The sequence below is a fragment of the Trachemys scripta genome, chromosome 7 (genome assembly GCF_013100865.1).
Source record: "Trachemys scripta elegans isolate TJP31775 chromosome 7, CAS_Tse_1.0, whole genome shotgun sequence".
Taxonomy (NCBI): Eukaryota; Metazoa; Chordata; order Testudines; family Emydidae; genus Trachemys; species Trachemys scripta.
Window position 1 is genome coordinate 86,144,903 of NC_048304.1, and position 22,951 is coordinate 86,167,853.

A 22,951-nucleotide genomic window follows, 5' to 3' on the forward strand; every position below is an offset into this window, starting at 1 on the left:
TATGTGCTAATCAGGGAGCCCCTCCCCCCCACCCCGGCCAGTGGAATCTAGAGCCTTGGACACAGTCAGGTTCTTAGTTAACTTCCTCACGGTCTCATTCCGTTAGAATGACACAGTCTGAAGAAGTGGCTCTCCTGTCAAGATCTTCCCATTCATCATCAGTGCCTCACCCAGTTCATTGTATAATGCGGGGCTGTCCTCATAATTGGACTTCAATGGAAATGTTAGGTGGGATGACTGTTTTCTAAGTACATTCAGCTCTTTATTGCCCTTTATATTTATTTATAGCACTATATATATTACTGTAGCCCCTTGTCTGGCATCTGGCTGCCTCACTGCTTTTTGACCAGAAAGTGACTCTCAAACTTTTTTTACTGGTGACCCCTTTCACATAGCAAGTCTCTGAGTGAGTCCCCATTATAAATTAAAAACACTTTTATATATATTTAACACCATTATAAATGCTGGTGGCAAAGTGGTTGGGGTGGAGGTTGACAGCTCGCGACCCCCCCCATGTAATAACCTAGCGACCCCCTGAAGGGTCCCGACCCCCAGTTTGAGAACCCCGGGGCTAGAGCAATATCTACCGTCATTGCCTGGGAATCACTCCACGCTGCCATCCTGAAATTCAGTTAATAGCCAGTCTGAACAGATGTGCCTTACAGTAGGCCCTGAACGTGACCAAAGCCTGGCTCTGGTGAACTGTCAGAGGAAGTCAGTACAAAAGGTAGGAGCCTTTTCTGAAAATACCCTAGGTCAGGGGTGGCCAACCTGTGGCTCTGGAGCCACATGCAGCTCTTCAGAAGTTAATATGCGGCTCCTTGTATAGGCACCGACTCTGGGGCTGGAGCTACAGGCGCCAATTTTCCAATGTGCCGGGGTGTGCTCACTGCTCTACCCCTGGCTCTGCCACAGGCCCTGCCCCCACTCCACCCCTTCCCGTCCCCTCCCCTGAACCTGCCGTGCCCTCATTCCTCCCCTTTCACACCCAGAGCCTCCTGCACATCAAGGAACAGCAGATCGGGAGGTGCAGGGAGGGAGGAAGAGGTACTGATTGGCAGGGCTGCCAGTAGGTGGGACGTGCGGGGGGGTGATGGGGGACTGCTGGCGTATTACTATGGCTCTTTGGCAACGTACATGGGTAAATTCTGGCTCCTTCTCAGGCTCAGGTTTCTGACCTAGAGATTTCTGTCCTGGGGCCTGACAGCAGAGGCACCCCAGGTGACCTTACCTGCTGGAATGGGACACAGTAGGAGGGAGTTTCTGTAATCTGATTTCTTAAGAAAGCCAAACCAGCTGGGGCTTTACAGAAGCGGGCAGACATTTTGTGAGGTTACTGACTCTTGGATAGCCATATAGAATTGCTGACTGAAAAGCCCATACAAAACAACACTCTCTCTAAAGGAAACCTGGTGACGACGCACTTTCTCTCCAGAAGCAGAAGCACCATTCGGCAGTGGAGACGTGGCCGTCCTTATAGGTGTCACAGGAGTTGAAGAAGGGCCGGATGCAAATCTCATACTTGTCTAGGTTGATAGCTGCGAGCTCTGTCTGGTCCAGGAAAAGGTCATTGTTTGTGTCCAGCTTGGAAAACATCCAGCCAATGGAATCCTTGCAACTGGCCACCAGGCTCTTGTCCAGCACTGTGAGCAAACCGAGGGAATGCAGGAGAAAGAGGGAACAGCAGAGAGAGAGGAGCGAGAGTCAGATCAAAAGTGCCTTTATCCCCTCACCCACACCACCACCATGCACACAAGTACTGTCAGATGGCAGTGTCTCCTGGAAGGGTGGATTGTTAGCAATGGTCAAATTCACCGGCTGAATTGTGTGCGTAACCACGGGATTCAGGACAGAAAATAAAAGGGAGAAAAATGAAGACTGGGGACTGTCCTGGGATAGAGGGTTTCCTTGTCAGAGAGTCTGCAAAATCATTTAGGCTTTATCAGGAGAAGTGCTTCTCCTGCTTCTCACCCAAAAACAGCACCCCCTTGCCGTGTCCTTTCTGTGTCAGAGTGAATGGCGTGCTGGCATGAGGTGCCAGCCTAGGGCAAACAGGCTGCTATGCACCCTTTATTTTCAGAAGCCAGGCCAATTTTGTCATGAATGCTTCCTTTTGAGGGCTGGTGAAATGCCCTGGCCTTGTGACAGTGCCCTGACATGAGGCCATGACGCTGATGTGGCCTAAGGAACCAGGACATTGGGTTGGAATGGATCTCTGCTGCAGGACAAATTTATACAGGGTGAAGGAGATCAGGAAGAACTACAGGGAGGATCACAGGGCATAAAAGCTGAGCTCTGCAGAGTCTGAGCACTTCACCCAATGAGTCCTGCACTGTTGTGAACTGTAATCCCTGCCAGCTACACACAGATCGCACAGCATAGAGGATTGTTAAACTGTGTCTCTGGGCAACACTCTTCAAACCCTGCTTCCCTTTCCCTATTCACAGAGGGTACAAAGCAGCTGCCAGTTTGGCTCTGGATGGACTTCCTAGCAGCTGGAGAAAACAAACATGGCCCATGGTTCTGATTATTAGAGCTGAGGGAGGAAAGCTCACGGGAAGGGGTGGCAGAGAAGTGTCTGCCTCAAACACAGCTCCTACTGCTGATTTCATCAAACAAATTCCCCCCAAGGAGCAATCAGCTCAGAGATTTTTGTTCACTGACATTTAAACTAACCAGATTCCTCCTGACTGAGCTCACTTCACACTCCACATGTGCTTCGGGACCAGGGAGGTACTTCGGTTTAATAGGCACACTGAAGTGTTTGCCTTGCTTGTGCTCACAGCAATTGGCAGAGCTGATGGGCCATGCAGAGACCTCTCTCATTATTCTGCTTGACCAGTGTGTATCTAACACAATAATGGCTACAACCCCAACCAGCCAGGTTTCTGCACGGCCAACCTTTATTCAATCTTAAAAGTTACACAGTGGACACTTTCAGCCACTCAGAAAAGCTCTGTATGCATTACAAATTATCATCTTTTTACCTGCATAGTAGGCCCTCAGATTGGCCATAACATACCACTGGGATAGTCTCAAAGCCAACCAGAATGCAGCAGGTTAATAATGGCACATGCAGTAAGATTTACTCCACTGCACCAAAATCCATCAGATAAAATGGTCTGATTGCCACCCATCACTGGAATCATAAAGACATTTCAATAGAACATTGTCACAGGAGATTTATATTATCATTTCATTCACTGCCGAGATGTGGCTGTCTCTAGAGTGGAATATGGGAGCTGTTTAGCAAAGCACAGCAGTACTACACAACAGTTCAGCCTAGGATTTCAGTATCCCACTGAAACTAGAGGGAGTTCAGGTAGGCAGAATGAAATTATCCAGGCTGAAATCTGACTGGAACGCCTGGGATGACATGCCTATTCTTACAAAAAGGATCTTTAATAACTACATGTGGTCAGGAGCCTGCTTTGAGATCTTAAAAACAGCAACACAAGGAACCCAATTTCCAACTAGCCCCATGCTAGAACATTGGTCCTGCGCTGACTCAAAAGGAAGGATATGAGCCCCACTTCCTGTAGCACCTAGATGTTCTATGGAGTTTTCCCTGCCAAATTCAGTCCTGATCCAACCCTGCTTACAGCAGGAGGTCTCGTAAGGTCACAGCACAAGGTTGTCCAACAACAAGATATGGGTCCTATCTGAAAATGCACCAGCTTCATCTTGGTATTTATATAACACATTGACCTTATCCTGGGACAACATTCTCTCCCCGAGATTATGAGCCAGATTCTCTGGCCACCAAGTTCACTATGTGGTGCACAGTGAATGTAAAAGAAGCTGGAGATTCCCCCAGGCTGTGTGTAGGTGGACTCTCCACCAGAATAAAGCTAGAGCAGTCAGCTCCACCGTGTCTCTTGCACTGGAAACCTCTGCCCCAGTGGAAGGAGAAGGAGAAGTGTGTCAGGTGGGGAAGGGGAGTAGAGGAGTTACGATCCTTTTTGCCCAGTTCTCCATAGGTGGAAGGCACCTGAGGGATCCTACCCCCTGCAGCTTTAACTGATGCTGGTGCCAAGCAACTGAAAATTAGGGAGCTGCAATTGGCTCCCTGATAGACTCCCTCTCCACTGTACCTGAGCAGAGCATGAGCACAGTGGAGAATCAAGACACCCACACACACCCCTCCATGCATCTTGCACTGGAACCCATTCACCCAACCCTCCCTGCTGGATACTTCTCAGCCCTGTGGGTTTCATCAGCAGCTTGCAATCTCCCATCTTAGTGTGGCACATCTGTTGTCTCTGGGCTATCAGCTATGAGGCTGATGTCAGGGAAAGCAGCACTGTGACTGCACCTTACTGTGTCTTGTTTCCCCATCTGCCCCCAGGACACTGACATCTACCACAAGCCCTGCCTGCCTCTGTCACGTAGGCCCCTCACCAAAATGCACATGACATCAGTAGGTCTCATTTGAACTTGGCTGATCTAGATTAAGGACATAGGTTTTGAAAAAGGTACCCAGCATGTCAAACATGTCTCATGCTAATGGACAGACGTGGCATGTCAGACAGCTGTCCTGAATGGAACGATCCACTGGAAATTCAGAACACTGTCGTCAGTGAATGCGTCTTGCAGCATAGGACTCCCACAGCCCACCTGAAAGCCTTTTAGACATGTCAGCAAGCACACATGGGCCAAGCCTGCTCCAGAATTCATGTGCTAGGCCACTGGTAATTTTGCTCTCCCAGTCCAATAATCTATGCTCCCTTTGGGGAGGAAACATCGCATCATTTGCATTAGGCCTGATTTAGGAATAAAGAAATGGAGATCCAATACCCAAGTCTTGGCCCAGCTCCTCAGCTGATGTAAATTGGAATAGCTCTGTTGAAGCCAAGGGTACTACACTGATTTACACCAGCTAGGAATCTGGCCCCATGTCACCACTAACAGCATCAGGGAATTCACCCACTGTGGCTGTAGCCCTGATGCAGCTCCACTGTTGGCAGCACTGCATAGACAAGTTGCTGGCAGACACAGACGTTGAAGCATTGGGCCACGTAGATGTATTAGAAGCAAAGTTAGACCATGGGATGCTTCAAACACTGGGGGCTGCCTGGAGTCCCATTGTCACTAGCACTCCTGCCTCCACTATAACCAGGAGAGCTGGACTGGTGGAAGCAACAGTGGGAGATTCAGGGCAAAAAAGCCTAGTGCATCCATGCCCTGGAGTGACTGGTTTATGCCCCGAAGCAGGATGATTAATGTCCCTTATATATTTTTATCCTGGCTAATGAGACCATGGAGGAAATTCTGATTACATAGCTCAATATCTATTCCTTGTTTGAGCCCTACTAAGTTCTGCTCTTCAAAATACATTGTGGCAGTGAGTTCCACAGATTAACTAGGTGTTGTGTAAAAAAGGATGTATTTTTATCAGTTTTAGATTTGTTGCCTTTTCATTTAATTGAAGGCTCCCTTGTTCTTGAATTATGAGAAAAGTCAAAAAGTAAGGATGGGCCAGTGGAGGGAAAGGGTGTGCCGGGGTTATGGGTCTAGTCTGAGAGTGGGGTTCTACTTCCAGTTGTGCCACAGACTTCCTGTGTGACCATGGGTAGGTCATTTAGCCTTTCTATGTCTCAATCCCCATCTGTAAAACAGGGTTAATAGCACTCACTTACTTCATAGAGGTGTTGTGAGGAGAAATATATCATAGACTGAAGTGCTCAGATAGTGCATCACCTTCTTTATACCATATTTACAGTTTGTTATTGTATACCTCTAACAACAGCCTCTTTATTTGCCTTTTCTAAAGGAAATCATCCCAATCTATGTGCTTCCCCCTTATGGCGAGGGAAGTCTAATTATTTATACGGCCTTTCTCTGGACCCTCCTTTTTCTGCTGTGTTCTTTTTGAGATAGGGTGATACTGTATAAAAGATATGCCTGTGTGACCATTAAACTAGTGGCAACAATAAGAGGCAAGAGAAGCAGGTGTCTGGACACTTAGCAGTTATATGGTGGGATAGTAGCTATGCAGTGAGCTATAAGGGGCAAAGGTTCAATCGCAGTGCCGCAATATGAGAAATCCTAGACCATATTAATCGTGGTCTGCATTTCAGCCACTCTGCCACAGAGTCAGGAAGAATGGAACTAATGGACACTGAACTTAGCAAACTGAAATGCATGCACCAGACCTGACTGCACTGAGCAGTCTCCATCACTCTGCAGACCTTTGTTCCCGTCTCATCACAACCAGTATGAGGGAGGGGGGTTTGCGTGTCCACAAATGACAGATCTGCAGTTTCCGTACCATTCACTGGATTGGCCCCTGGGTTTCCAGAACTGTTCTGCTTGGAGTTCTCACGTAGGAGCTGGAACCAGTCCCGCAGACGGTCTCCCAGGTCTGCTAAGTCCTGCCCGGTACAAGTCTCTGGAAATTAAATGGAGAACTATTAGACAAGCATCCCAGCCACCGGCAAGGGCTGGGAGGATGGAAATGGATGCCAGGATTGGATAGCTAGGGTAGTTACCTAGCATGGGGCACAAACGTGGCTTTGGGAGCATGGAAACAGATGTACCCACAATTTCTGGGGATGGTGATAGAAGAGGCCTGTTGTCATAGTCTCAAGGGTGGAGAGAAGTAAAAGGAGAAAGATGGGTAGGCAGTCCCAAAAGATCTCCCCTAATACATTCCTCCAGCTAGTGACCCCCCAGCAACCAGCACTCTTCCAATCTTCACTGGCACCACCATCCTCATGCCTTCCCCAGGTTTCTGGGCTGGGGACTCAGCCTGCCCTTGGATGACTTCTCTCTCTTGGCTCCTTTTCTCCACAGCTGTTCTATGCTTTGTTGTGCCTAGATCTTCTGCCATATAAGAGCTCACTCTGCTGCAGAGTTAAGAAACAAACTCCAGCTCTATTGGGGCTGCTTACAACTAAGCTTCTTTGATCTCCTGGCTTCTCAGACAGGTCCCCAGGAGGTGTCTCTTCCAAACAGTTCCCTCCAGAAAACAGTATGCTGCCTGAACGTGTCTGCTGGCACTTCCGTATTGCTATAACATCGTCCATCTCATCGGGCTCCTGTCTGTACTGTCCCTGGTGCGCTCATCTTTTCTCCTCTCTCATTTCTCTTGCCACCCCTTTGATTTCCATTCTTTTCTCCTTCTTCCTGCTTTGTGCCTTCACTTCTTGCTCTCCCTTCTGTCTCTGTTATACTCCCTCTCCCTACTACAGGCTCTGCCTTTAGAGTCAAGACTGCTCCACCTGCATCTGTGTGTCCTCTCCTCCCCATCACAGGACATGCACTTTGCTTATTTATTTTATATCCAAGGGGAATAAAACAAACTAGGTAGCAGCCTCTCTCTTACCTTGTTTGACATCTGTGGTTGAGGTGGGGCCATGCTCGGTCGGGCAGGGGCACTGGCCCTCACACTTCACCGCCAGCTGCTTGCTGGTCAGGCAGGCTTGCTGCTCCAGTTTGCACTGAGAGAAGGAGCAGGAAGAGTCAGTGCAATAAGCACGATCCCGCTCTGAGTACTGCGCAACTCACACCACCCAAACCACGTTTGATTCTTGGATGGCAAAAGAAACTCCAATCAATCCCCTGGGTAACAAGCATGTTCCCAGCTGAGTGCAAAGCCCCACCAGGTTACAGGTGAGAGAGCAGGGAGTCAACCCACCCCTCCAGAATATGCATAACCAAGAAGGGGCCCCAACAGAAATGTGCTCTTCTGAGTTTCATGTTTCCACACTCCCCAGAGCTCATTCCAAAAAGTAAGGCCCCATGCATAGGGTCAGTCCATTCCACTGATCTTGCGACTACTTTTGTGTAACCTTTTCAAGCAAGCCCAAGTCCAGGAGCAGAAGAGGTCTCTGAAGGGACCACCTTTTACCCAATCAGCAATATCGTCTATACAGAACCATATAGGCCAGATCTTTCCAACCAACTTTGCTTTCTGTTATTTCATCCCCACTCTAACTAGCAGGCTTTTGGTACTGAGCTCCCTAAATACGGTGGGTTTCTTGCAGCCCTGCTAAATCAGGGTGCAGAGGAGGGGATAGACTATACCCACTTAGAAATCTGTGAGGAAGCGCATGCACTTTTCTGGCAGCTCTGAAAGCTGAGCATAACGGCTTAACTGATACAGATTCCCATCTTCTAATTACCAGATCTACAGGCAACAAAACGAGGTCGGCACAGCTTTCCCAAATGAGCTGTGATTCACTACTGAGCCATGCTGCCTTGTAAAGCTTTGGTGCACTGTACACAATGCACAGTATATCCGCTGCTAATGTTACCACCACAGCACCGCGTGATACCATGTCCCCAGCATGAGCTCATGTCACCCCTCCCAGTACTCCCCTCATGGACAACTGAGCCTAACTCCTCAGTCACTCCTGTGCCTCGGCACCAAGCCCAGGGAGTGTGGCTAGGGGACTGTCGCAGATACAGCTGTGAATACCAATGCAGACCTGAGCTGCACTACTATGGCTGGCTCTTCACTGGAAGCCATGAAGCACAACAGCTCCCCAGAGCCAACTCTTTGACACCCACCCTCCTTATCAGTATATGAGCCTTTTCTGCCCCACTCACCACAGAGCTGTAAGTGTGTCCATCAGAGCCGCAGACAGATGTGAGCTGGGTCATGTGACATGGTTTGCAAAAGCTTTCTTTGTTTCCATGGTGTTTCAGGGCAGGCTGCTTGATTCTATTCATGGGGGGCGGGGAGAGAGAGAGACAGAGAGATGGATAGGTGCTAGGTAGGTTCACCCACACCTCCTCGCTTCCCAACAGAACTTGCTCAAGGCTTCTGCTCTTTGGTTCCCCAAAGAAATCCGTTATTCTCATTATTCTGTGGTAAATTTTTCTCACTTTGCAAGCCTGCAGGCAGCTGTTCACCCATCTGTCAAACTGGGGGAAGGGGGGGAAGGAAGACCACTGTGAGGGGAAGGATGAAAGTGATCTTTGGAGCAACAGATTTAGAACAGAAACCCAAGTGATACTGGAGTTGATTGTCTTACTTGGGTCTCAAGACTGCAAGGGAAGGCAGGTGGGAGGTGGCTCTCCAGTCCCAAGGGAACAATTGGTACAAGAGCAGAGAGAACACGGCGATTCTTAAAGGCCACGGAAAAACAAATGGGGGAGACACCAACATTATAGGGTGCGATGGCAATGGGCTCAGACAGGGCCAGTCTGCCTGAGGGGCCTGGTGGTAATCAGTGTCCCGTTAATGCAGTTCTGACTGCTGGGACTGGAACAAACCACCATCCCAAAGTACGATGTGAGGCAGGCTTTCTCCATTGCGGGCTGTTGGGATAACTAGGCCTACAACTTTACCTAATTGGAAACTCAACTGTAAAAAGTGAGTGAAAGTTCATAAATTGTCACAGTGACCAGTTATATAAAATTGTTTAAGAAAAGATGTAAGAAGGAGTTGGAAAGAGTGCATTAATTTAAACAGGAAAGGATTTACTGATATCACTCAAGGGCTGTGTTAAGATTATCACTAGTAAATGAGGAGTAGAAGACCAGAAATCAGTGAACTAAAATTGGGGTCAGGAAATTAGGCCTATTTAGGGTGACCAGATGTCTCGATTTTATAGGGACAGTTCCGATTTTGGGATCTTTTTCTTATATAGGCTCCTATTACCCCCCCCCCCCGTCCCAATTTTTCACACTTGCTGTCTGGTCACCCTAGGCCTATTTATGGACAAAATGATGAGGATGGACTATCCTGCCCACCACTCCCTGCTTGGGGTCCTCAGAAAGAGACTTTGGGAGAGGGGGTGTCAAACTGGCTACTGTGATGCTGGATAGCTGAAAGAAGAGAGGGGAAGGAATGAGTTTCACCATCATGGCTGCCAGCCCCATCGTCTCCTGGGACCCCAGACCTTCTTCATCCTAATCCTGAAAATTGTCCTGACCAGAGGGACCCAGATGACATTGCCACTTCCACTGGCTTCAGCTGAACTCCAAATACCACCTGGGATGTTAGACTTTGTCACCCTCTACCCGTGTATGTTCTTTTCCTTCCCCACCATATTTCTTGTCTTCCCTATTCCTCTCCTTTTTCCTTCGGTTTATAAGAGTCTGGCTTAGATGGCCAACAGGGTACATTTTGCAACACTGCTGTCAGCCTGTGATCAGAAAGAGGCAGCTAACTGTAATGCCCTGAACAGCCCGATGCTGGTACAAATTTGCCAAGTCTAAGACTGGCTGATAAGACCATGTATTGGGCCTGTGTTTCTGCAGCAGAGAGGTTGCAAGCAAGAGTCAACACCAGTGACGGAAACTGCATTTTCTATCCTTGCTATTCTTTTCTCTCCCTTTTTGTGTGTGTTTGGTTTGTTTTGTCTTCTAGGAAATGGGATCAGACTGTAACAACAACAGAAACAACAGCTCCAGACCATCTTAACTAACTTCTCTTTTCCCAAAAAGGACAGTTATTACCATCTTTCATACAAACCCAAATATTGTCAAACAAGAGGTTTTTCCTTCTAAAAATCTCTTCAGCTACAGAGAAAGGGAACAAGGAATGTTGCTAAAATGAAAGCCTTAATGTTTACATTCCAAAGGTTTTAACTGTTTCTCCTTCTTTTTTGTGTCTTTAATAAAAGGCTAACAGAATTTTTAATGGTTTGTTTGCCATGGAACCAATCAGGCTGAGGTCTTTGTGTACCAAACCCCGAACCTTGTTTAAAACTATTTAATGTTGGGCAGTGACTGGGTTATGTTAACACCTTTGGGCCCATATATTCCATTTCAATTAATATAATAGGGCATGTGACTCTGGGAACTCTCTTGCTCCCTGCTGGCCAGCCTATGCCTGAAGCATTATTCTAGGCAAGGCCCAACACCTTTTTGTTTCCTATTTAGTTTGGAGGAGTAGGGTTTCTATTCCACTTCATGTGCTTGCTGGCTATGGGGATCTTCCAGACATAGCACAAACACGCCAGTATTTTACTAGACTATGTCTACACTTACTGCAGAGTACAGATGCTGCATACCCCCTAGCGCACACATAAATAGTAGTGTAAACGGTAAGGTACTGCTTAGTGAGGAGAGTAAAAACACACCAAAACCCTAGGGTATATATCCTACATGGCTCATTACACGCACAAACGGTGCTTCCCTGTCTACACTGCTATGTTTAATAGCGTAGTGTCTCAATGACAGAGCCTTTCCCCACCACTAGGAAAAGCTCCAGCAGTGGGGAAAGCCTCTGGTGGGTGGAGGCATCAGGGAAAGATTCCAGCAGATCCCTGCTGCCAGAGCCTTTCTTTTCTACCTCCCTCCTGCCAGAGCCTTTCAATGAGGCATGTAGCTACATATCACAGTGTGGTCACAGCCCTTTTCGCTGTGGCATTTAGCTACATGCTGCCCCCAGTGTAGACAAGGCCTTTGAGTGCTGTTGGTAACTATTTCCGTTATGGCGCCCAGGGCCCTTCAGGCATGCATTCATTGTTCTTAAGATCAAATCTTGGGGGAAGGGGAGATCACCGCTGAAGACAATAAGTGCCAAGATCACCTTTAATTATAACAACCAGTCTGTGGAGCTGCCCGAAGCCCATTCATGGCATTGAGGAAAACAGGAGGGGTTCAGAGCAAATTACCTCCAAGTTCCCATCCTCCTAGAAAGGGGGAGGGCTGGTTCGCCTATGTTCCCACACCCTAATAGCCTGCCAAGGTCCCTCCAACTGGCATTGGTTTTTTTGTCCCTGCTACTCCATGTTCCCATCCCTAGAGAGGGTTCTGTATTTACCACTCAGGGCCCAAAACTGCAACAAGAACAGCCATACCCCGAATATACTGCCAGTTGTAAAAGACTCAGCCAGGAACTTTAGAGTGTGGGATACAGGGAGGTTCAGAACAAAAATGATCCTGTCTTTCCTGTCGAATAAAGCCCAGTGCTCTTTAAGCATTCCTGCTCTGTCCCTATAGCTGCTTGAGGTAAGAATCTACTTGGCCTCAAGTGGATAGAAAAATCCAGGCCAAGTTTCACCTCTGTTGATTAAGGAAGTCTTTCCTAATGCCAGATTCTGTAGGCTCCCCGGGTCTGCCTGTCACACAGGAATAAAGATGAGAAGAATGTGACTTGGAGGTCTGTGTCCACTGGGAGCTGACCATGTGGATAGCAACAGCATCCAACCACCTGTTCATTACTCCCATTTAACACCTGGCTTAGCAATAATGTGGCCTATTGGCCTTTAGCACTGTTAAAAACACTGTCATGGTAAACTGGGCCATACCACTTTCTCTTTTCCTCTCAGTCTGTTTGCAAAGTATCTTTGTTATAGAACTAGGGTTATTTATTTTTTAAAAGCTTTGATCCAGTTTTCTTATAAAACAAACAAAACAGATCAAAAAACATTCCGAGCCACTCTGCATTTACAGTCAACCCCAGAATAATAAAACAGCGTGTGTTGGTGCAGCAGAATAAAAAAAAAAAAAAAAAAACACACTGGTAAGAATTAGGAAACAAGAAAAAGTTCTCCCATAGGAGTCAAGAAGATTATTACAAAGAGCAGTGAATTCAAGAACTGATTTTAAATTAATGGACTAATACCATCTGCAGCATCTGTCCAAGTCTGATCCTGCCAAAAATGATCACTAGAGTACATCTCTCTGCATGACCTCCTAACTATGACCTTACCCCTTTATAGCATTGTTTGCCAAGTGAGATTGTTCACATGTGACTATTTTTCCAGAGCATAGGAATTGGCACAATATGCAAGCATATCACCGGTCCTAATGGACATTTCTGGAATCCGTGTATTAAAAAGTGAGATTGGGGGGGAAGGAGTGAATGCCTCTGTAATCTCCAGTGCAATAAATTGTAATAGGAACAATCCCATTTCAGAAATCTTGCACAGACCCAAGACCCTCTCTTACCTGTGCTCTAACTTTTTGCGGCTAATACACATAGCCCTCTGGTAGCCCTGGGCAATGCAAACTTTGTGCCGGCTACACTTCACTTTCTGGCAGGGGTCCTTGGTTGTGTCCAAAGCTGAAGACAGAAAAAGAAAGTGAATAGCTAGTATACCAAACAGCCCTTATCTCACTTACCAGTTCCGCTATGGTTGCTATCCACCCTGAATGAGGCAGGAGAGTCTCAATGAGGACTGCCTCAACATAGGTCTTGTGTCTTAATATTCATTTTAGGAAGGCACACAACACAGACTCTCCTAATGATCTTTATTAAGTCATTTCACATTTACTTTTGTGTGCTCCTTCAAATCCATCTTTAAAACTCTCCTTTGCTATGATGACAAAAGCCTTGACAATAGTTAGGCAGCTGTTCTCAGACCTCTGCCTATCATGCTGATCAATATTGTCTCATTGTTTTCTTGTATTCCCCCAATGTCTGTCTGTTTGTATCTATCTGTTCTTTCTTGTCTTGTACTTGGATTGTAAATTCTTTGTCGCAGGGACCCTCTTATTGTTCTGTGTTTGTACAGTGCCTAGGGTGAGTTAACATTTAGAAGGTGCTAAGTATAACTAACAACATAGAGAGATAGTGTCAACAAAACGACATGTATTTATTTGCTCACATTCTGAATTGCGAAAAATATCAGCTCACTGGGGTCCTATCTGTAGAATAGCAAGAAGTCAGCTTGTCAAGAACAGTATTAGTCACTGATGAGCTGCTTTATTGCTGGGGCAGCACTCAGGGGGATTCAGCTTGAGTCACTGCGGCCCCATGCTCAGGCAGATTAAAGACCAGGAGCCCGACCTTTCCAAATCAGGACGTGATGGATAACACAATAAAAGCTAACTAAGCACAAAATCACAAACTCGTTGATGTCTGTTACAGACCAAACAAATCTAGTAGGGAACAGAATGACCAGCTCCTTATGCATCTAACTATAATGTGTAGGAAAAAGATCTGCATGATTTCAACTGAATGACATATGCTAGAGATGTCATGCTGACAGTACTAAAACATTCTTGGTATTTTTAAATATTACAGATGACAACTTCCTAACTCAAAAAGTGTTGCATCCAACACAGGGGAATTCTATATTAAATCTCGTCTTCACAGATAAAGAGGACCTCATCACAGAACTAAAAATTAATGGTAGCTTAGATACAAGTGATCATGATTTGATCACATTTATAACATGCAAACAGAATAATGTCCAGACCAGTATTATTTTTGTGCTTTAAAGGGGCCAGTTTTACAAAGTTGGAAATGATTATGCACCAAATCAGCCAGGGGAAAAGAATTTAATTAGACAATGTGAATGATCATTGGGAATTGTTTAAGGATACTTTACTAGATGCCCAAAAATCCACTATCAAGCAAGAAGGCCATATTGGTTCAAAAACCAACTTAGTTTAGAGGGAAAGAGAAGGCAGCTATAAAAAATTAAAAAATAATATATAACAAATGGAAGAAAGGGGAATTTGGTAGCAATAAACATAAATCAAAAGCTAGGAGAAAACTGATAAGGAAAGCAAAAGGACACAAGGCGAAGTTAAGGAGAATAAGAAGTTTTATATATATTAGGAACAAAAAGAATTTTAACAGTGGTCAATTACTAGATGGAAATGGTAGAATTATCAATAATAATGCAGATAGGCAGAAGTGTTCAATAACTATTACTGTTCTGTATTTGGGAAAAAACAGATGACACAGTCATATCAAATGATGATAACTCTCTTTCTATTCCACTAGCATCTTAGGAGAATGTTAAATAGCAGCTACTAAATTTAGACATTTTTAAATCAGCAGGTCCAGATAACTTGCATTCAAGAGTTTTACAAGAGCTGGCTCAGGAGCTCACTGGACCATTAATATTGATTGTCAATAAGGTTTGTAACACTGGGGAATTCCAAAAGACTGGAATAAAGCTAAAGTTGTGCCAATATTTAAAAAGGGTAAATGGGATGACCTGGGTAATTATAGGCCAGTCAGTCTGACATCATTCCTGGGCAAGATAATGGAGTGGCTGATATGGGACACAATTAGTAAAGAATTAAAGAAGGGTAATATAATTGATGCCCTTAACCTGGGTTTATGGAAAATAGATCCTATCAAAAACTAACTAGATTTTTTTATTAGATTACAAATTTGTCTGATAAAGGTAATAGTGTTGATGTAATACACTTGGACTTCTGTAAGGCATTTGACTTGATACTGCACAACCTTTTGATTTTAGTTTTTTAATCATATAAAATCAATATGGCACACATTAAATGGATTAAAAGCTGGCTAACTGACAGGTATCAAAATATAACTGTAAACAGGGAATCATCATGGGGGGGGGGGGTTAGTGCAGTCCCCCCAAGGATCTGTTCTTGGACCTATGCTATTTTACATTTTTATCAGTGATCTGGGACATAAAATCATCACTGATAAAGTTTGCAGATGACACAAAAATTGGGGGAGTGGTAAATAATGAAGAAAGCAGTTAACTGACAGAGCAATTGGAATTTCTTGGTAAGCTGGGTGCAAACAATGTGTGTTTTAATACAGCTAAATGTAAATGTATACAACTAGGAACAAAGAATGTAGGCCATACTTACAGGATGGTGGACTCTAACTAGGGAAGCAGTGACTCTGAAAAAGATCGGGGGTTGTGGTGGATAATCAGCTCGACATGGGCTCTCAGTGTGACCCTGTGGCAAAAAGCACTAATGCAATCCTTGGATGCATAAATATCCAAACTGAATAGGAGTAGAGAGGTTATTTTACCTCTGTATTTGGCACTTGTGCTAGTGCTGCTGCAATATATAATCTAGTTCTGGTGCCCGCAATTCCAGAAGGCTGTTGATAAATTGAAGAGGGTTCAGAGAAGAGCCATGAGAATGGTTAAAGGATTAGAATACATGTCTTACAGTGACAGACTCAAGGAGCTCTATTTATTTTAACAAAGAGAAGGGTAAGGGGTGACTTGATGACAGTCTATAAGTACCTAAATAGAGAACAAATATTTGATCATGGGCTCTTCAATCTAGCAGAGAAACGTGTAACACAATCCAATGGCTGGAAGTTGAAGCGCGACAAATTCAGACTGGAAATAAGGTGTACATTTTTAACAGTGATGGTAATTAACCACTGGAACAATTTACCAAGGGTCATGGTGGATTCTCCATCACTGGCGATTTTTAAATCAACAATGTATGTTTTTCTAAAAGATCTGCTCTAGGAGTTCTTTTGGGGAAGTTCTGTGGCCTGTGTTATACAGGAAGTGAGACTAGAGGATCACAGCAGTGGCCTTGGAATCTATAAATGAGGTAAAACTAATTTCTGCCATGCTTCTTCTGTCCCTCCAGTTTGGTAAAACTGCACTTTGGGGGCAAATTCAAGCACTGCAAAGAAACAAGCATAAGATTTTTTAATGCTTCACATGCTGGGTCTCAGATGTCGTCCAACCCTCTGCGAACACGATCTCCCACTGCCTAGAGAACCTCCTCATGGACAGATGACCAGCTGCAGCAGGCAGCACTGGCTGTGATCTAGAGCTGCTATCAACCTGCTCCTGACACCAACAGATGCCTTGTGTTTCACAGCCCTTCACAAGTGAGTGTAGACGGTGTTGCATAATAGCACACAGCAGACCCAGCCCTGGCTGAAGGGAAATCCAGCATTAGGCACAGCAACGGGGCAACAGTACACCTCTAGCAGGATGGGCCATTATCCCACAGCCAATGCAGGGATCATGTCCAAATGGGAACACATTCAGGTACCTATTAGGAGTACAGTAAAACTGTGCAGAGGGGTGAGGGACAGAAGGATCAACACTCAAAGAGTATCGTTTATTTAAAGGGCAGTGGATGCTTCATAGCAAATCCTGAAATACAACCTATTCTGATTCAGTTTAGCCTACTTGTCATATTTCCTGAGTGGGTTTCTTCATTCATTTGTATGATTAGCGATAGCTTCATAAAGATAGTATCATTGCTTCTTCAAGTACATTCCCCTTGAACCTGAAACAAGAATCATCCATGACTTCACAACCCTAGCCTGTTTCCAGAGCAATTCATTGTGGAGTCAAAATAAGGAGCCTGACTTCAACTGGAGAATCAGCAACAGGAGCAGATGAAAACAAAACAACAGCGCCTAGCATTTATATAGTGTCTTTACAAAAGTTGCCAAGGGAGATCATTTAACTCTACACTGAAGTATAGTAAACACAGGGCTGGATCACAACTGCAGCAGCACGCAGCATCCCTACCCAAACCTTCAGCATCTAAGTGAAGAATACTGTATCATGCTGAATCTGCAGGGAAAATGCAGGTAGAATTTACTCAAGCTGGAATTTAGGCAGGACATGGACTCTTAATAAAGTGGAATGAGATCTTTAATGACCACAGTGGTCAAGACCTCAGTTTAAATCTCATCCAATAGAGGGCACCTCCATTGTCCTTTCACTGGCTGGTGGGGCTCAATTCAGGAATTGGCAGCCCCACTTCCTGGGTTTCCTCGGGGGTACAAAGGTTCTGTTTCCACACAAGACCCAAGTAATTGGTGCAGAACACGTCTCAGAAAGGGCTTCAGTTCAGAGCCACAGGACTTTCTATAAGGACCTTCCAAGGAAAAGTCATCAGCTCCTTAGTAAGTGAGCACAACCAAGAAATAAAGTTACCTTCATCAACTGGCTGATTATCTTCCCAGCTCTTGATATAGTCATCCTAGTGAAGGAAGAGAAAACAGCTTAGTCAACAGAACATGCCAAATATCAAAATCCAAATGCTCAGAACGATGAGCCTGATCAATGTTTAGAGGTAACACTGGCCCGGGGATGTAACAATGATGCCTTCCTCATGGCTAGGACTCTAGCAGGGGGCCACACATATGGTTACAAAGACAATGCAAAGATTCATATTGTGTTTATTTATTCTGTGTTCTGCATTGCTGGTGAGGGGAATTTGGTCCTCTTGGAAACAGAAAGGTCTAGTTCTCTCTCTCTCTCTCTCTCTCTCTCTCTCACACACACACACACCTACCTCTGCTCACATTCCTGACCTGTAACATACAAAACCTTGTTTGCTTCACACACAGGGCTCTGCAGATCCACTGCTCAAGAGTGAGATTTTCACACATTCCAGTATCCAGCCTGCTCACACAACTGCGCAGATGGGCAATGCAGAGGGATGGCAGGATGTGCATGCTTGTGCCCTCACACCAAAGTCCAGCTGCTAAATCTAATTTCAGGATTGTACTTGCCTTGGCCGTTGGTGTGTTCATTTAATGGCAAACCCCACAAATAGGAAAACTGAAGAACATAAATCCTTGCCTCACGGCAGAGAGGTGCAAATCTTGCTCCAGCACATGAGGGGCAGAAGCAGTCTGATGCCCTAACCTCAAACTGGGGTTAACAGTCTCAAAGGCATCTGTGAAGACCTGCAGGGTATCTGCATTTTCCCAATTCACCTGGTGCATTTACACAAACATATTCAACAGGGGGAGCCTACAGTTTAGAACGTCAGGGACTTACTGCCCTAACCTCCTTCGTGCAGGGACCTCCATACACTCATAGTAATACATTGCTTGCTGCCCCAGCGTCATTGCACTGTAAAGGGCCACCAGGTCATGGCTTGGAAGTGGCAGGAAAAGTTATCAGATGCTGGCACAGCTGTTAGAATGTAAGGTGCTGAATCAGTTACAATTCTTGGGAAGAAAAAACACAAGTCCTTTGTCTCTGACTCCCTCATCCTGAAAAGTGATTGATCATTTGTGAAGGCTCAGCACTTGAGGTTCCTCACTGCTTCTCCCCGCTCCCCAGCCCATCCATGACAGTGGCCTCTGTCCACATCAAGCAAATAGGCAGTAGAATCTTTCCACAGATTTCCAGGGAAAAGCAACACTACTATTAAGGTGAGGAAATGGAGAATAAAGGATAAAAGTCAGATGTGCAATAAAAATAAGAAAATGAAAGGAATAATACCAGACCCAATGGGTCTAAAGTTCATGTTTTGTGGGGGGTGAAGCTGAGGTGCAGAGAGATCAAGTAACTTGCCTAGTGACACACAGCAAGTCAGAAGATCTGGGAATAGAACCCAAGAGTCCTGACCAGGGGCCCTGCCTGGGGTCTCAAGCGGGAGGGTGGGGATGGGCCTTACCAGATTGATCCTGAGCCTCAAAGTTAAATTGCTGGGAAGGATGGATGCTTTTCTGTGCCAACCCCCTAATCAGCACCAGTGCCTTCTGGTGGCTTGACTTGGCCCTTCACTCTGGCTAGACACCAGGGACTGAGCCAGCCTGGCCCTGCCTCGCACGACCTCAGGCGTTACTAGGAAGTTCCGGCAGAGTTCAGGCTCCTGGTGGGGTCTGCACAGGTTGCACAGTAAAAAAGGCCTGGCAGCGGCAACACTGTTGCCCAGGCCACCACCATCCCTCCCGGGACCAGCACCCTTAGAGACAGCTCTTTGGTATCGCTCTCCCACACAGGCAATGTATGGGGAGCCCCAGAGAGGCAGTGCCATTCCTGACTGCTGGCAGCAGTACCAGCACAAGCTCCTGCGCCGATGCCATTCTCTGTGGGCAGGGGCAAAGACCTGCTGGCTGAGTACCGCACTACCTCGGAGGCCTCAGCAGTACTACCAGCTGGGGGACAACATTTTACCTAATGTGTCAGGACTGGGGAAGCTTTGCCCCTCTCTACCCCCTGCCTTGTGGTGCCCCTTATCCTGACTTGCAGTCCCCTGTCTAACCACACTTCCTCCCCCTGCTGTGCAAAGGTTAAACCTCTGAATCCTTCCCTTGTTTGTTGAGAGTCTCCAGATTTGGAAAGTTACCAACAATTAACAGCCCCACCACAACCACTGGAGCTGTTCTCCTTTAACAGGGTAGTCAATAGGTGGACCATGGGCCAAATCCAGATCCCCAGCTACTTTTGAACAGATTGCAAAAATCTTTTTATTTATTATCAGTATTGTTATTATTTTTGTATTATTTTCCCTGGAGCCTGGATCTTGACTATACCTTGACCAAGAAATGTGGACCTTGACAAAAAATAATTGATTACCCTGGCCTTTAATATGTTATATACACAGAATCAAACGCAGAGAATACAAATAAAAATGCGAGGGCAGGGTTTAACAGTAAATGAATCCAGGCCCTGGAAGAGATTACGGGTGTGCATCTCATTTGTAATGTCAGCACTAGAATGGGTTTCTCCTTGCAGGTCTCTTTTCTTTGCCAACCATGAACGAACATTCTTGTAAGACTCTCTGAAGTGCCCGGATGGCCTGTGTTAAATTACAGCAGATCACACATGCCACACCCTTTGAACAACAGTGTTGTTGACTGTCCCCTCCAGTAAGGAAATTCAGCCTCTGGTACTAGGGACTCACTATCGTGTAGAATGCTCTTCCTTGAGCTCTCTGGGCTTATTTAGATTATTAACTCTTGGAGGCAGGAACAGGGTCTTCCTAGACTTTTATACAGTGCTGAGCACTGTCGATGCTTAACATGTAACAACAATCCTCTCTGATAGACGCTGGTTCAATTCCATCAGTGGGGCCCTCTATCTTGTGGCAGGGCTTGGGGCATAAAAAAAGGCGCCACCCGCTGCGGCGCTTGTACTCACCGGGTGGCGCTCCGAGTCTTTGGCGGCACTTCGGCGGCGGGTCCCTTCACTTGCTCCAGGTCTTCGGCGGCACTGAAGGACCCGCCGCTGAAGTGCCGCCGAAGATCCAGAGCGAGTCAAGGGCCCGCCGCTGAAGACGTGGAGCGCCACCGGGTGAGTAAAGATGAAAAAGGCACCTCTACCCAGGGAAGGTATTCTCGGCCAGGGCTCGCGGGGCCCCTGTGGGGCCCGGGGCAAATTGCCCCACTTGCCCCCCTCTGGGCGGCCCTGTGGTGATGATTATATATACAGTTTCTCAGGATGAAATTCACCCTGCGCAGAGGGCCAGCACCAGGCTCGTGCATCATTTCATTCCCACTTAAGTGGCCCTCTGCCTGGGGGTCAATATGCATATGTGCATATGTATAGGCACACACACACATATACGCACGCAACCACATACATAGAGCCCTGTGCACATACAAAATTTGGATCTGCATCCATCCATGATCCACAAAAATGGTCCACAGATATCCGCAGATTTGCAGGGCTCTACACAGACACACACTCATCCTGGCCATACTTCATGCAACATGCAACTGTTCAAATCAACTCAAAATATTCTCCTGATAAACTAAAACTAGAGGGAGGGAGCTGGGGTGGAGAACACAGGGAACAAGACACAGATGCCCTGTAAAGATTAAATGAAACCAGATTCAAAAATCGATACTAACCTCTACCTCCTGCGAATTCAGCCCACAGCAGAAGAGTAGGTGAAAAAACAAAAGGAGAGAGAAAAGAGAACACACATGAAATATACCGACACTGCCAGAGCTCAGGCTGCGAGAAAGGGCTGGGTTTGTGATCACACAGACAGTATTTCTTTGTTTAGATTCCCTGAAATGTCATAATTCATTTCCTCCAAGTGATGTGTTTTTATAAAGACTCCCCCAATGCATCTTTTCTTGCTTTCTTAATTTGCATTTATTAAGTCGTACTTCTGTCACAATGGCAACAATGGAATTTGATTGCAAGGAACAAAAATTAAGGCAAAGGCTGATAATTCAGGCTTTGTGCAAGCTGCAGCACTGCTCCCAACACTTCTTGGTTAGCCCTGGGACAGAAACAATGATGTTTCAGCAGATGGATGTAATGTTTCATACAGCAGAGTTCACAATAATACAAGTACCTTTCTATTGTTCTGCAGTCTCTCTGCAATAAAATAATGTTAAACAAAAAAAAAGGCATATTTGCAGGCAATGAAATCCTGACTGTTCTCCTGTTATGACAGCTCCCTTCTCATACACCCAGGAAGGGACATTTTAGAGCATAGGGGAGGGGGACGGTATCATTAGGAGGCTTGGCAGTGACCAATATTCTATTGCAAGAGACTTCTTTACTGATTTAAGCCAAATTAGTGCTGTCACAGGATGTTATTTGGCTCCTGGTAAAATGGATGTCCCCGCACCTTTGGTCCCAGCTGTTCTCTTTAGCGCACCATCCACAGCTCCAGTGTTAATCTTCCATTCTGACATGTCCAAGAGCCCTGGGGGCTGATATCAGCCATACCACATGTCCTATCAGCAGCTGCTGCTCAGCTCAGGAGAAGAGCTGGCTCCTATGCAGGCTTCACATTTATCCCAAACGGGAAGAAAGCCAAGAGAAATCCTATATTTCTACAAAATGGACTTGGGGGATGCCACCCTCTGGTAGAGCCTCCAAGCAAGGGGCTGATGCTAGAGAAGCTCTTGCTAATGCACTTGGACAGGTCTGAGGAAAACGAGGCTGTGATAAGACATGGGGTCCTATGCAACTCCAGCCTTTGAAGGTCACAGATTGGTAACAACATATTTTCTAGATGCAACTATCTGCCTGCAATTTGTAAGGGAGGGATTAGGTATAGGTCTTTAGCTCAGCCCGTCTCTGGGACACCTACATCCCAAGTGAACCATGAATCCACCATACAGGGACATCACATAGGGACTTCCTGAGCTGCCCTGGTGTTGTATGATACAGTTGGGTCCTTTAAGAATATTGCAGCTGTCAGGAGCATGCTGTCACCCAGGGTTTCTCATTACTGCTTCAAAGCCCAGATCCAGGGGTTTTGCCAGGCAAACTGGCAAATGTCTATCCCTGCCAACCCACAGTCACCCACAGTGTCTCCAAGTGTTTCACTGCCTCATACATGGTGCTCCCTTAAATGACTAGCTGTCTGGTAGAGTCGGCCCTGCTATTTCCTCCGCCCCTTAGCCGCTTGCAGAGACTAATATATTGTGGTCAGACCTGGCAGAACCCAATATCTAATTCAGGAGCTACACGAGTTAACTCCGTGCAGTGCAAGGCCATCAAATACCTGCACTACATACCTTTAAAACTGGTTTTTTTAAATCCTCATTCCCTCCAGCCGTTCTGCTAGTAAAATATTTGCATCTTAACACTGCCTTCATTTTCTCTCTCAATAGTTTAAATGAGAC

The 22,951-nt window shown here is 45.9% G+C and overlaps 1 protein-coding gene across 1 annotated transcript in view; it reads right to left on the reverse strand.

The window, feature by feature from the left end:
- The window catches only part of SPOCK2 (SPARC (osteonectin), cwcv and kazal like domains proteoglycan 2), a 49,391-nt gene that overhangs the window by 3,013 nt on the left and 23,427 nt on the right, over positions 1-22,951 (reverse strand). The window contains exons 2-8 of the mRNA XM_034777222.1: positions 21,212-21,220; positions 17,553-17,598; positions 12,853-12,967; positions 8,554-8,668; positions 7,328-7,442; positions 6,272-6,391; positions 1,425-1,643 (exon numbers count right to left, since the gene is read on the reverse strand). Coding sequence (XP_034633113.1) covers positions 1,425-1,643; positions 6,272-6,391; positions 7,328-7,442; positions 8,554-8,668; positions 12,853-12,967; positions 17,553-17,598; positions 21,212-21,220 — 739 coding nt within the window. The remainder of the gene's footprint in view (positions 1-1,424; positions 1,644-6,271; positions 6,392-7,327; positions 7,443-8,553; positions 8,669-12,852; positions 12,968-17,552; positions 17,599-21,211; positions 21,221-22,951) is intronic.